Consider the following 15,154-nt stretch of genomic DNA (forward strand, 5'->3'; position numbering starts at 1 on the left):
CCCCTCTTTTTGTCTTGCTGCTTTTCTGGATGCGTCATCAGCTAGCGCGTTACCACGGGCTTCTGGGGTGTCCAAGTGAGTGTGAGCTTTCACCTTGACCACCGCCAGTTCTTTGGGGAGTAGCATTGCGTCCAGTAAGTCTGCTACTAATTGACCATTTTTTATGGGCGTGCCTTTGGCCGTGACAAACCCTCGTTGGGCCCAAAGACGGCCGAAGTCCATTACGACACCCAAGGCGTAACGGGAATCGCAGTAGACTGTGGCAGACTTTCCTTCAGCCAATTTGAGTGCTTGGGTTAATGCTTTCAATTCTGCTTGTTGTGCTGATGTTCCGGGATCCATAGATCCTGTTTCCAAGACTTCGTGTTCCGTTGTGACAGCCCATCCTGCTCCCCGGATGCCATCCTCCACCAGTGAAGATCCGTCAGTGTACAAGACAAGCTCGGGGTTGTGGAGAGGATCTTTTTCCACAAAGTGTTCCTGATCCATCAAAGCGATCAAGTCTTCACACACATGGTCATCTTCTTCGTTCGTGGCGTCCGTGGGGGCAATCATGGTTGAGAGATTTGAGACAGAGGCTTTTTGGAGAGAGATGTTGGGTGCTTCCAGCACGGCTTGCCAGTTTCCCCAGCGGCTATCTGAGACGCATGGGACTTTCCTGCCAGCCAGCAAAGCATTCACAGAGTGTGGGCAACGGATGGTGATCTTCTGATCAAGCACAAGATTGGTCACAAGTTGGTTGGCGAGGTACACGGCTTGTACCGCTCTCAGGCATGGGCCAAAGCCCAGTGCAGTTGTGTCCAATTTGGCCGAATAGTAGCCCACAGGTCTCCACAATCCTCCATGTTCCTGTGTCAGTGCTGATGTCATGAACCCACGACACTCATTGACAAAGAGTGTAAAGGGTCTCTGAACATTGGGAAGTCCCAGCGCGGGGGCTTCACACAGGCAGTTCTTCAAATCCTCAAAGGCTTGTCGTGCTTTGGTTCCGAGGCTGATCTTGTCTCGGGAGTCTGGTTTTCCTTTCAGCATGTCGTTCAATGGTTGGGCGGTCTCCGTGTAATTGTCCACCCAATTCCTGTTGTAATTGCATATTCCCAAGAAAACACGTAGTTCTTTGATTGTTCGGGGTTCGGGGGTTTTGCGAATGGCAGCTGTCCTGTCATGTGTGATCTCTCTTTTTCCTTGTGAAATCTTCTGTCCAAGATAGACGACTTCTTGTTGGGACATCTGTGCTTTATCATAACTCAATTTGTGACCCATCTTGTACAGGTAGTCAATCAATGCTTTCAAATCCGTGTCGTGTTCTTCCTCCGTCTCAGATGCAATGAGAATGTCGTCCAGGTAAGTGATGACTGCTGAGGTCAGGCGTGGAGCTTCGGGCAGAGTCAGGTGTCGTCTCAGGGCCTGATGGTAGATGGTGGGGGCTGATGCCAGCCCTTGCGCAAGGCGAGACCATGTATACTGACACCCATCAAATTGGAAGGCTAACCAGTTCTGACACTCAGGTGCCAACGGCACGGACCAGTAAGCGTTAACGGCGTCAAGCACTGTGAAGACCTTGTGTGCTGGCGAAATGTCCTGGAGGAACTGGTCACCAGAGGCCACAACTGGACTCAGGTGGGCGAGTCCTTGATTGGCCAGACGGTAGTCCACCGTCAATCTCCAGGATCCATTTGGTTTCTTCACAGGCCACACAGATTGAGTCTTGTAGATGATTCCTTGGGCACACAAATCTTTGATGATCGGTTTCAGTCCGTCGACAGCAGCTCGGTTGAGCGGGTATTGTTTCACACTTGGGGGAACTTTTCCAGTCAACATCACAGGTTCCATTTTCAGCAGGCCGCAGTCAGTCTTTCCCTTGGCCCAGACGGGGTGGTCTTTGAGATCTTCTCTCTTCAAGCTCCTCAAATTCCACGACATTCTTCCATCCTTGAAATCGAGGCTTGTGTCCATGAGCAGGAGAACGTCCATTCCTAGCAAAGCTTCGCCTAGATCGTCCCCTAGCCATAGGGTTGTTACCACGCTTTTGGGGCCGATGGAAAGGTTGATGGGGTCTGTTTCTGAGAGTCTGATGCCATGTCCTGCTGCTCCTTTAGCTGTGACGTGTGTTCCAGACATCGGTGGGAGAGGCATCATCTTTTTGGTAGGGACAGTTGTATATTCAGCACCAGTGTCAATTAAAAATTCAATTTCCAATTCGTGATTAATAAAGGCAGTAACGTAGAAACTGTTTGTGTTTCTTCGTCGGTGGACAGCAGCAGCGATGGCACACAGAGAGGGGGTTTCTAGTCAATCATCTGGTTGGCCCAGTCGATCGAGATCCTGCATGCTCATTGCTTGAAGTTTCCTGATCCATTGTTTCCGGCCCTCATCACGGTCATCCCTTGAACCGTTGTGTTGACGGTCATCCTTGTAGTTCCTTGCGTAGTTCGATGCGTCGTTTTCACTCGAACTGCTACGTGGACGGTAAGGGCATTTTGGTTCTTTGCATTCTCTGCGCCAGTGACCCTTCTTTCCACAGTTGTGACAAGCAGTGTTCTTTATATCCGGAGCGGGTTTCTTCTCCCCTTTCTGTTGCGTGAGGGCTCTGATTTTGATCTGCTCATCTCTTTCCACTTGGTAGCCAACGTTCATGACTTCTTGAAGTGGCTTGTTATCATCTTCCCATAAAGTCATTCTGGTCTTTATTCCCTTTTGGATTTCAGGCAAGATCTGTTGCAGGTACAAGGTCTTCAGAGGTGTGTCAGTCCGCCCCCCTTAGGTGTTCCACTTCCTTGCTCCATTTCTCAATCAGATTCGGGGAGGCAGCTTCATACATAATGGTGGTTCCTTCTGCATTCTCCATGCGTTTGACTGGTCTTATCCTTCTGTCCTCCTCATCAGCCTCCTCATCCCTCTTCTCACACAGCACGAACTTTGCTGCTTGCCTGCGAGAGGCGGAACCGTGTGGGTGTCTCTGAGCCCTCCGGACCAAGTCCTTCTTGACACCCCCCGTACGGATGCGGCGATCCGTACCTCGACTATATGTATCTTATCCAAGCCTTCAGAAAACAAAATAACCAACGGTTTCCACACTTAGAACCAGCTAATCATAGAAACAGCCTTCACGCAACCCGGCCGAGTTGAGTTCAGGACACGTAAGCAAATTGTCGTCTAAACACAAGAACAGATCATATATCGGTTTTCGAAGTAAAACTCCGAGCCTGACGTCCAACCCCTCTACAGAATACGGCGAGACTGATAGAGTTAGTGTATACACAACCAAATAGCTATATCAACAAACATTTATAACAAACATTTATAACAAACATAGCATGTATCAAATGACCCCAGCGCTTGAATCACTGATACAGGTTAATCATCAAAAGTATCAGATCCTTGATGGTACAACATTCCCACTCTTTTTTGTTTTAACTGATTGGCAGACTAAAAAAAGAAAAAACTAAAACAGACTTAATCTAAACTAGTTCTTTAACTTCGTAATGGATCAGAGTGAGGTCAGTGAACATCACCTCGTTTCCTGGGGACAGATGTGTGGAGCGGTCTTCCGTCCAGATGCGGCCTTCTGTGGAATGCGTCTTCCCCGGGCCAGGCAGGCGAGGTCACGGCGTCACGTAGCAACCAGTAGAAGCTGGGGTTTCGGCACCACTGTAAGATTATTTTCTATATTTAGGCTATTACACTTAATTCTAAAGGGTGGTCTAGTTGGTTGTTGCAATCAAGGAAGCTGGAGCGGTTCGGATCAGAGGCAGAGATATTTATTGTCAGACAAGAAATATCACTAAGTACTTTTCTGAGTCTAAGTCTTTTCTAAGTGGAGCAGAGTTCTGAGAGTCGGCGGGGTCCGTCTTCTTAGGAGATGGTCCAGGAGATGGTCGTCCTTCCTCTGCAAGCTGCTCTGATCTGATCCCTTGCACTGATCTCCTGAGCCTCGGGCACAGGCTAATTTAACTGGTGGCATTACGTAAACCGAATGGAATGCATAACAATCTCTAACACACACACATACACTACGTAAACGGAAAGAAATGCATAACAATCTCTAACACACACACATACACATACATATACCATGACAGTCGATCAATGTCCTTCAGCCTAAGAACCCAGGCGCCAGGAGGAATCTTGCACAACATAATTTGGGCCTACGGGCCTGGTAGTGGTGGAGGGGCATACACTAGATATCTGTACATGAGAAATATCACTGGAATCTAACAAACCCTACGACGAACGGGCCCCGGGTGTACATACAAACAAATGCAAAACAAAGGGTAGTTTGTTGTTGTAAGCCGTTTGACTGTGTTCTATGTATACTTCCCTGCTTGCACAATTCAATTTTTTGCACAACAAATGAAATGTACTTCAACACATTTTTGTAGAGAAAGAAGAAATCTTTCTAAGTAACCATTCACAAATATCACTTAATTTAGTTTATTAAACATACCTTTGTGTGTAAGTGTGTGTGTGTGTGTTTGTGTGTGAGAGAGCGAGATGGAAAGTACAGGTAGGATTGTGGAGGGTTGTCAGTTTTAGTTTCCCCTAAACTACCACCCACACCACAAAGGAAGTTCCTATTATTAACTTGCATGTACGTCTCATCTTGCAAGAGACAACGATCACTTGGCAGTGGCATACAGCAAATGTAATGTTACCTAAATGAGAAGTGTCTATGTTATGGTGATGTCCAGTGTGGGAGCCCTAAACAACAGCCACATGTCACCAGACTCTCCACAGTGTGCCATCCCAAAATTTACTAAAGTAATGCCAACCACCTCTCCCTAGGGCTCTTAGCTCTCACGGAGACATGGATCACACCTGAAGACAATGCTACCCCGGCAGCACTCTCCACCAACTATGCCTTCTCCCATACTCCCCGGCCATCTGGTCGTGGAGGTGGGACGGGGCTGCTGATTTCAGACAACTGGAAATTCACTCCACTGCTGCCTTCAAACAGGTATGCCTCCTTTGAATATCATGCAATTATGGTAACTGCTCCTGTTAAAACTTATGTGATTGTTATCTACCGTCCACCAGGACAACAGGGTGATTTTGTCCATGAGCTGGACACCCTGCTGTCATCCATCCCTGAGCAGGAGTGTCCAACACTCATCCTTGGCGACATGAACATCCACCTAGACAATCCCAACTCAGCTGACTTTCGAACCCTGGTTCACTCGTTCGACCTACAACAGGTCCCCACTCCTCCAACTCACAAAGCAGGAAAAGAGCTTGACCTCATCCTTGCTCGGAACTGCACCACGGACAACCTAACGGTAACCCCTCTGCATTGCTCGGACCACTTCTTCATTCGCTTCGATGTTCGGCTCATTGAGCAACCCTCTGTCCCCCCTCCGATGGTCTCGTTCCGGCACAACCTCCGCAACCTCTCTCCTACCCACTTTTCCTCTCTGGTTTCTTCTGCTCTTCCACCTTTATCCACTTTCTCCTCACTAGGTGTCAATGATGCCACAGAAGCTCTCTGCTCCACTCTGAGCTCATGCTTGGACAGCTTGTGTCCACTTTCCACCAGACCTGCTCGATCTACCCAGTCTCATTCGTGGCTGAGTGATACCCTCCGAACGCAGCGCTCCAATCTCAGAGCGGCTGAGAGAAAGTGGCACAAATCTGCCGCGCTGGACGATCTTGCAAGCTACCAGACACTGCTGGCCTCCTTCTCATCCAGCATCACTGCTGCTAAGAAGACTTTTTTCAATGACAAAATCAACGGTGCAACTGACGCTCGGAAACTATTCTCCACCTTCAAAACTCTGCTCTACCCTCCTCCTCCCCCCCAGCTACTAACCTCACTGCTGATAACTTTGCTTCCTTTTTCACAGAGAAAGTGGCAGCCATCGGGCAACAGTTCGACCAACTGTCCCCCTCCCCTAAGGGCGCAATCGTCAATAGCTCATCTTTTCCTTCTTTCATCCCTCTCAGCGAGAGTGAGGTCTCCAAAATCCTAACAGGTAGCCGTCCAACTACATGCCCGCTGGACCCCATCCCATCCAACATCCTTCAAGCCATATCGCCTGCCGTCTTACCGGCAATAACACAGGTGATTAATGCTTCATTTAATTCTGGAACATTTCCTTCTCTTTTCAAAGTGGCTCGGGTAACGCCGCTGCTCAAGAAGCCGTCTCTCGATCCCACTCAGGTGGAAAACTATCGACCGGTCTCACTTCTCACGCTCCTATCTAAAACCATTGAGAGGGCAGCTTCCAAACAGGTCACTGAGTTCCTGTCAAAGAACAATCTCCTCGATCCGAACCAGTCTGGATTCAAAAGCGGTCACTCCACCGAAACAGCCCTGTTGTCTGTAATGGAGGCCTTAAAAACAGCTAGAGCAGCAGCTCAATCCTCGGCTCTCGTCCTGCTTGACTTATCAGCTGCGTTTGATACAGTCAACCACCGCATCCTTCTGTCCATACTGTCAAGTATGGGCATTTCTGGCAATGCGCACTCCTGGTTTGAATCCTACCTCACTGGGCGCTCGTTCAACGTGTCATGGCAAGGTCAGCTGTCTGTACCTCACCGCCTCACCACTGGGGTGCCCCAAGGCTCGGTGATGGGACCACTTCTCTTTGCCATTTACACCACCTCGTTGGGCCCTATCATCCGCTCGCATGGTTTTTCCTACCACTGTTATGCCGATGATACTCAACTGTTTCTGTCTTTCCCTCCTGAGGACACCACGGTCTCGGCGCGGATTTCGGACTGTCTCGCTGATATATCCACATGGATGAAAAATCACCACCTTCAGCTGAACCTGGCCAAAACGGAACTGATGGTCTTCCCAGCCAAACAGGTCATCCACCACAACATCAAGATCAATACTGACTCTTTATCTCTTGCTCCATCCAAAACAGCAAGAAACCTCGGGGTCATTATTGATGACCAACTGACCTTCACGGCCCACATCGCCTCTGTCTCCAGGTCGTGCCGCTTTGCGCTATACAACATCCGCAAAATCAGGCCGTACCTAACCCAGTATGCCACCCAGCTGCTGGTGCAAACCTTGGTGAGCTCCCGCCTTGACTACTGCAACGCCCTCCTAACGGGCCTGCCGGCTTGCGTGGTGAAACCACTACAGATGATCCAGAACGCGGCGGCGCGTCTGGTGTTCAACCAACCGAAAAGGGCACACGTCACCCCGCTACTCATCGAGCTCCACTGGCTGCCAGTAGCTGCTCGCATTAAGTTCAAGTCACTTATGCTTGCCTACAGAGTGCTTACTGGTTCTGCTCCCACCTACCTAAATGCTCTTGTAAGGGCAAATGTTACACCCAGGACGCTGCGCTCGTCTAGTGAGCGTCGTTTGGCACTGCCGTCCGTGCAAGCACGGCAATCCAGACTATTTTCATTTGTAGTTCCACGTTGGTGGAACGAACTGCCTAGGACTACCAGAGCAGGGGCGTCCCTCTCTACCTTCAAGAAGCTTTTGAAGACCCAACTCTTCAGAGAGCACCTCCCCTCCTAACTGGCACCTGACTAGCGCTTAACTTGCACTTCAGCAGTTACATTCCTGCACTTCTTTTTCCTCTTTTCTAGGTTGTTGTTTTTCTAATTCTCATGTAAAGTAGTATTTATTGTTACACCATGCTTTTTTATTGCTCTTAGCTTGACTGTTCTCTCCCTTGTACGTCGCTTTGGACAAAAGCGTCTGCTAAATGACTAAATGTAAATGTAAATGTAAATAAAGTTTTAATCTTGCAAATAACACATGGCATGTGTGAAGGTCTCCTTTTTTGTCAGGAAATGGGTTCCTATGTGTGAGCTTCCTCAACAGACCTACACCCTGTTTTAAAAGGAAGTTCCTTTTAAGGGTTTCATTCTCAGTATTTATGATTTGAACTCATTGGTTCATTTACCAGAGTGATCAACCACAGTAAGGAGGTGCTCTATATGTGAGGGTTTCATTTAGGGTATTTGTTTTTAGAAATTGGAGGTTTACTGTTTCTCAGTGAGTGAGTGGCATCAGTAGAGCTTCAGCCTCTGTTCCAAATAGGACATTTATGTGAGGGTTTCATTTAGGGTATTTGTCATTAGAAATTGCTCTAGCAGAATTCTCATGGATAGTCTCAAGGTGCTCTACACAGCACTGGAGGTGCTGATCGCTGTGGCATGTTGCCTTGGCAACCTGCTGGTGATCTGGGCAGTGTGTACGAGTGGTGCCATGCGTCCGCAGCCCATCTTCTGCTTCATCGTCTCTCTGGCCGCAGCCGACTTCCTGGTGGGGGCAGTACAAATACCGGTGGCGGTTCTGATAGACGACCGGGTCAAAACCTCATTCAACAGCTGCCTGTTCCTCAGTTGTGTGTTGATTGTTCTGACCCAAGCTTCTGTCCATTCCTTGTTGGCTATAACCCTGGACCGGTTCCTGCGTGTCTACATCCCACTCAGGTAAGGTTCCTCAACACACTACAGTCTGTGTTCACCTCGCCTCTCTCCCAATCCCTGAATGCGGTCACATTAAAGAATTATTTCCTCAAGAATTGCTATTCTTGGTCTTGTATTGTGGCTGATTATCTACAGAATATCATAACTATATTTTATTGAAATGTATTGTATTCAAATGTAGTAACTTTTGAAAATGAATTGTGAGAGTGATGTATCATACTAGTGTTTTCTAAAACTCCACCACAGGTATAACAGCACTGTGACACATTGCACTTTCACTGCCGTAATTTAGTTTTGAGAGAGAGAGAGATTTGACTGTTTTTGTGAGAGTAGTGCATGTTAACTGTGTCGTCCTCCACTACAGGTATAAGAGCACTGTGACACAGATTCGCTCCTGGTCTGTAGTGGGAGCCTGCTGGGTCTCTGCAAGTATTTTAGGCTTCGTTCCCATGTTTGGATGGTATCGCCAAGACACTCTAGCACAGATGGAGGATTCTAACTCCACAACCATCACTTGTACGTTTCTGGCAGTGATTCCAATGTCCTACATGGTCAACTTCAACTTCCTCACCTGCCTACTGCCACCTATGCTACTGATGCTGGTGTTGTACCTCTGCATCTTCATGAGGATCCACCAGCAGCTGAGAGGAGGTGGGGTGAGTGGCAGTGGGTCTCATTCCTACTACCATAAGGAACGGAAACTCACCCGTTCCCTCGTTTTCATTCTGGTGCTCTTTGCGGTCTGCTGGCTGCCTCTGCACTTCATGAACGCTGCCTCTTTCTATGGAGTTATTGTTCCTCGCCAGGCTTTCTATGTTGGCATTCTCCTCTCTCATGCAAACTCGGCCATTAATCCAGTGGTGTATGCACTGAAAATCCGCAAGCTCAAATCTGCTTTCAAGGCAATTTGGATGAGGCACTTTCTTTGCAAGGAGGGCCAAGAGACTAAAGTCAATATCAACAGTACCATCAGCACAAGAAATGAGCCAAACAGGACGTTGTGATCTGCAGATCTACAGTGTACTACATGTTGACTCCATCTCATACATCCACCATACCATAAGGAGTGGAGTCTGGCTCGATCCCTACTTCTTATCCTGGTGCTGTTTGCGTTCTGCTGGCTACCTCTGCACTTCATGAACGTTGCCTCTTTCTATGGGCCGCCATTAACAGTTCCCCATCAAGCTTTCTATGTCGGCATTCTGCTCTTTCATGCACACTCAGCTGTTAGCCCTGTTGTGTATGCACTGAAGATCGACAACATTAAATCTGCTTTCAAGACGATGTGGGGGAGGTACATGCTTTGCAAAGAGGACCAAGAGACTACAAGGAGCAGCCAGACCACAGGAAATATCAACTGCATCACCACCACCAACAGAAATGAGCAAAATATCAGAGTGTAGTGTCTGAAATATCTCCATCAACATCTCCACATAACTCCAACTCCAATTTTTCACATTGTCAGTTTGCTAAATAGCTTTTTGAATACAGATCAGTCTGTCTATTCATATGTGCAATTGAATCACTGACATTATCATGGCACATCACAAGTCTGCCACTGCTGTTTTCAGAGTATTCTCCCTCTATAAGGTCCTAGAATTCATTTTACGTGGATTATACAAAACTGTGCAGATTAGCGACTCCATTTAAGAGTAGCCATCAGACTGGATACATTTATCCTGCTTCCCCACCCCACATATTGCTAAGAGCTGACTGCTAATTTTAGGATGTGGTCTGATGTGGTGTGAAAATAGAAAAAGCATCATGCAGTTAGAAGTTGCAGAAGTTGCACAGGTCTCGCTTCTTGTGTTTCTGTTTTTGTGTGTGTTTATAAAATAAATAAATAAATAAACAAGTGTAGATACGGAGCTACCAAATGTGTAATATCAGTGCCACTGCTATTCCACACTAACACATAAAGTTCACGAGAGGAGAGGGTGCTTCATCAAAGAATCTGATTGCATCACACACCACATGGAACAAGTTACCATCACAGCATGAGACACGAAGACGAGAACATAGGACCAGGCCCCAAAGGCTGCATTATGTCATGACATTAATCACAAAGGAAAGCTTGTTACCATGGCATCACTCACTATGGTGATAATGTTAGCACAGCCTGTAGTGTGGTGCTAACACCTAAACGGCATAGCTGGCAGTGATAACCACGGGTGTCTGCCTCTGCTGTTATGATGGGTGTAGCCCAAGTACAAATGCACCAAAGTTCAAAGGCTATTGGCATTGTGTAGGGCTGAACTAAAATGCCAAAAGATGCTAAAAACAAGTGGGATGTATCTCTGTCAATTAGTGGCCAGCGGATACAGAACTCTGCAGTGACAAAACCTTCCCCGAAACTTTAAGAGACCTGCTAGCGACATACAAATTCAAGGGCTCTTGGTTTAATTATTAGCACTGCCACCTCCTGAGTTCCACGGTGCGGGTTCGAGTCCAGTGCAAGACTATGCACATTTCTATAAAATCTCATAGTGAGCGACGTATAAAAGTCCTATCACCTGTGAATACCCCTGTAAATTCTTGTGGATGATGAGTCTCGATTAGCCAATGAAAATGAAACGCTCTCACGCAGGCGGAGACTGTTAGAAGTGTGGCATCCATTTCCTGATGTAAATAACTCACAATTGGTTGAGGACCCTTTTCAACCCACAACACCCAAAAAATGCAAATATTTATAAACATGTGAATTTTGTCAATATTAATTAGGGGAGCCATGAAAAAAAACACTCCTTTTTTCTTAGAATACAATGATACATCCTTGAATACAATGATACATCCTTGTGTTTCATCACAGTTCAGTCTTTTACTAACACATTTTAGGGAGCAGTTAAACTTTCATTTACTGTAACAATACCGGATACAATACCAGAAGCATTCATTTCATGGAACAGTGTGTCACCGGCAGTGTCCCTCTCAAGGGGTCAGCGGTTACGACATGCTGTTTTTACTAGATGCTACTTGCTTTTCATATGCAATTTGTTTTGTGTATGTGTGCGTGTGTGTGTGTGCGTGTTCAACTCATACAGTTTTAATCTTGTAGAATCATGCAAATTACATGACACGTGTGCAGGTTTTCCTGTTTCTCAGGAAATGCATGCATACAGCATCAGTAGAGCTTCAGCCTCTGTTACTAAAGGAGGTTTGTGAGAGGGTTTCATTCAGGGTATTTGTAATTAGAAATTGCTCTAGCAGAATTGTCATGGAGAGCCTCAAGGTGCTCTACACAGCACTGGAGGTGCTGATCGCTGTGGCTTGTTGCCATGGCAACCTGATGGTGATCTGGGCAGTCTGGACGTGTGGTGCCATGCAGCGGCAGCCCACCTTCTGCCTCATCGTCTCTCTGGCCGTAGCCGACTTCCTGGTTGGGGCGGTGGCTGTACCTGTGGCGGTTCTGGTGGACAGTCTGGTCAGAATCCCCTTCTATGGTTGTGTGGCTCTATGTTCTGTGGTGATTATTCTGACCCAAGCTTCTGTCCATTCCTTGTTGGCTATCACCCTGGACCGGTTCCTGCGTGTCTACATCCCACTCAGGTAAGGTTCCTTAACACACTACAGTCTGTGTTCACCTCGCCTCTCTCCCAATCCCTGAATGCGGTCACATTAAAGAATTATTCCGACTTTTGATAGTATATTTATTGTATATTTCCTCAAGAATTGCTATTCTTGGTCTTGTATTGTGGCTGATTATCTACAGAATATAATAACTATATTTTATTGAAATGTATTGTATTCAAATGTAGTAACTTTTGAAAATGAATTGTGAGAGTGATGTATCATACTAGTGTTTTCTAAAACTCCACCACAGGTATAACAGCACTGTGACACATTGCACTTTCACTGCCGTAATTTAGTTTTGAGAGAGAGAGAGATTTGACTGTTTTTGTGAGAGTAGTGCATGTTAACTGTGTCGTCCTCCACTACAGGTATAAGAGCACTGTGACACAGATTCGCTCCTGGTCTGTAGTGGGAGCCTGCTGGGTCTCTGCAAGTATTTTAGGCTTCGTTCCCATGTTTGGATGGTATCGCCAAGACACTCTAGCACAGATGGAGGATTCTAACTCCACAACCATCACTTGTACGTTTCTGGCAGTGATTCCAATGTCCTACATGGTCAACTTCAACTTCCTCACCTGCCTACTGCCACCCATGCTACTGATGCTGGTGTTGTACCTCTGCATCTTCATGAGGATCCACCAGCAGCTGAGAGGAGGTGGGGTGAGTGGCAGTGGGTCTCATTCCTACTACCATAAGGAACGGAAACTCACCCGTTCCCTCGTTTTCATTCTGGTGCTCTTTGCGGTCTGCTGGCTGCCTCTGCACTTCATGAACGCTGCCTCTTTCTATGGAGTTATTGTTCCTCGCCAGGCTTTCTATGTTGGCATCCTCCTCTCTCATGCAAACTCGGCCATTAATCCAGTGGTGTATGCACTGAAAATCCGCAAGCTCAAATCTGCTTTCAAGGCAATTTGGATGAGGCACTTTCTTTGCAAGGAGGGCCAAGAGACTAAAGTCAATATCAACAGTACCATCAGCACAAGAAATGAGCCAAACAGGACGTTGTGATCTGCAGATCTACAGTGTACTACATGTTGACTCCATCTCATACATCAGAGTGCTTCACAGTGTACAAATATAATGTAAAAAACTGTAATAGTGTTCAATTAAAAAAAATGCTAAATTAACTCTACATGATGCTTTGTTCAAGTTCCCATTGCATTTAAAACTGGAATGATAATAACTCTGTACACACAGGTTTACTTTAGTTGAAGTGGCCTTACATGCTATGTACTAAATATATACAATAAGTGATTTTATAATAGATGACCTATTCAACTTATGCTAGCACATTGCACCAAAGGATGCTTAAAATGAACTGTGACTAGAATCTTATTTAAAATGTTAGAGGTAGATGTAATAGTCATATGTTCTATTTAAAGAGCACTGTTTCTCAGTCAGGGTGGGCTGTTTCTTAGTCAACCATCAGTGTATCCCTCACAGCTTCCTTTACAGGCACTGGGACATCTACAGCTTCTTAAACTAGCGTGTCACACCAGTTAGCCTTTGCCAGAGTCGGGGTCAAAGGTTGTGGCAATTGTCCACTTTCATGCAGTTTCCCTTCCCTGCCAGCAGAGGTCATCTTGTCACAAATATCATGATCATGCAATAATCCCTGTGGCTCTTTAGTACCCTCTTCTGGTTGACTAAATATTGAACAACCACATTTACCAACCCACTGGGACAACGCTGTGGTCAGCTAGTGGGAAACAGACTAATGGCAGCTGGTACATGGGATGGATATTTGCGTAGCCCCAGATGACCATTAGTTGCACTGTTCCCCAGTTTATTATGTGTCCTTAAGTACTATGTATTTAATAACTGATTATAATGATTCATGTGTGCTCCACTGTGTGTTGTACTGGCACATGTTGTTGTACAGGCTGTATAAAGGTTCATGGTTAGGATTAGATTTCCTTTTAGTAACATAAAATAAAACGTACTTGTATGAGAAGATCATTGTACTATTTATTACCCAAGTAAGTACACTGTAATAAATGGTAAATGGACTGCATTTATATAGCGCTTTTCTACTCATAGAGTTTACACGTCAGTCCCAAAACCTGCTGGGGGTTCAGTGTCGTGCTCAAGGACACTTCGACACTTGGTCGGGATTGAACTAGCGACCTTCCTCTACCTACTCTCCCTTCTAAACCACTGTCGCCCCCCCCAAAAAAGAACCCTTAGTGTAAAGTTGGACCCTATGGATCGCTTCCTGTCAGATCGATTTGAATGATAATTGAGTTCTGAACATTTGCAGAGAAGTGAGTTTCTCAGTGAGCAGTGACACACACACATAACTATCACACTACCATAATGGGCATGTTTACATGTCTGATGCTTGTGATCAGGTTAGTCAGTGCATTTATTTGAAAATGTCTACATTTGTGGGGCTTGTGGATCAAATGTAAATCATTGAGGTTAAAAATGTATGGCCTTTCTGCTTCCTGTGTGCGTGGATCTGGACTGAGCATGATGTGTATTACTGGTGGAGCAAGAGGAGCTTGAAGAAGCAGTCATACATTACAGTAGTGTGAGCATTCAAATTCCCCAAATAGCCATGCTTAAGTTGACTTGTTTTTATTGGTTGCTAATGCACAATATGGTTGAAAAAGTATGTAATTGTAGACAAAAAAAAAACATATCACCAGTTGATCACCAACATGTATTTTAATTCTCAAAGCCATCATGTTCAGACATATTGACATTTGTCAGGCAAATGTAATGCTCTTTTGTAAAAGATACTTACTCTTTGGAGAAGGCAGAGTGTAGAAAAGCACGCAGACATTTGTTCAGTGTGTCCCTCGAGGAAGGCAATAGACTGTATAGTTATCACCTAAACAGGGTTTCATCCCTCCCGCAAACTATACAACCTACTACCTCACCTCGCCGAGGCACGTCATCACGCGAGAGAGCTGTCCACTGGTTACACACACGCGAGAGAGAGCTGTCCACTGGTCACACACACACACACACACGAGAGGGCTGTCCACTGGTCACACACACACACGGGAGAGAGCTGTCCACTGGTCACACACACACGCGAGAGAGAGCTGTCCACTGGTCACACACACACACACACACACGAGAGAGAGCTGTCCACTGGTCACACACACACACACGAGAGGGCTGTCCACTGGTCACACACACACACGAGAGAGGGCTGTCCACTGGTCTCACACAC

At 46.3% G+C, this 15,154-nt stretch overlaps 2 protein-coding genes across 2 annotated transcripts; both read left to right on the plus strand.

Moving 5' to 3' along the window:
• Positions 1-8,071: 8,071 nt before the first annotated feature.
• Positions 8,072-10,402, plus strand: LOC105907410 (adenosine receptor A1-like). Its single transcript, XM_012835729.2, has 2 exons — positions 8,072-8,403; positions 8,765-10,402. The coding sequence occupies exons 1-2, from the start codon at positions 8,072-8,074 to the stop codon at positions 9,402-9,404; spliced, it is 972 nt and encodes a 323-aa protein (XP_012691183.2). The 3' UTR covers positions 9,405-10,402.
• Positions 10,403-11,614: 1,212 nt separating this feature from the next.
• Positions 11,615-14,643, plus strand: LOC105907420 (adenosine receptor A1-like). The gene is made up of 2 exons (XM_012835741.3): positions 11,615-11,946; positions 12,339-14,643. The coding sequence occupies exons 1-2, from the start codon at positions 11,615-11,617 to the stop codon at positions 12,976-12,978; spliced, it is 972 nt and encodes a 323-aa protein (XP_012691195.2). The 3' UTR covers positions 12,979-14,643.
• The last annotated feature ends 511 nt before the right edge of the window (positions 14,644-15,154 follow it).

The sequence above is a fragment of the Clupea harengus genome, chromosome 5 (genome assembly GCF_900700415.2).
Source record: "Clupea harengus chromosome 5, Ch_v2.0.2, whole genome shotgun sequence".
Taxonomy (NCBI): Eukaryota; Metazoa; Chordata; class Actinopteri; order Clupeiformes; family Clupeidae; genus Clupea; species Clupea harengus.

Coding starts and splice junctions, on each gene's coding strand:
- LOC105907410 (XM_012835729.2), top strand. CDS start 8,072: ATGGATAGTCTCAAGGTGCTCTACACAGCACTGGAGGTGCTGATCGCT. Junction 8,404..8,764: donor CGTGTCTACATCCCACTCAG/GTAAGGTTCCTC, acceptor CCTCCACTACAG/GTATAAGAGCACTGTGACAC.
- LOC105907420 (XM_012835741.3), top strand. CDS start 11,615: ATGGAGAGCCTCAAGGTGCTCTACACAGCACTGGAGGTGCTGATCGCT. Junction 11,947..12,338: donor CGTGTCTACATCCCACTCAG/GTAAGGTTCCTT, acceptor CCTCCACTACAG/GTATAAGAGCACTGTGACAC.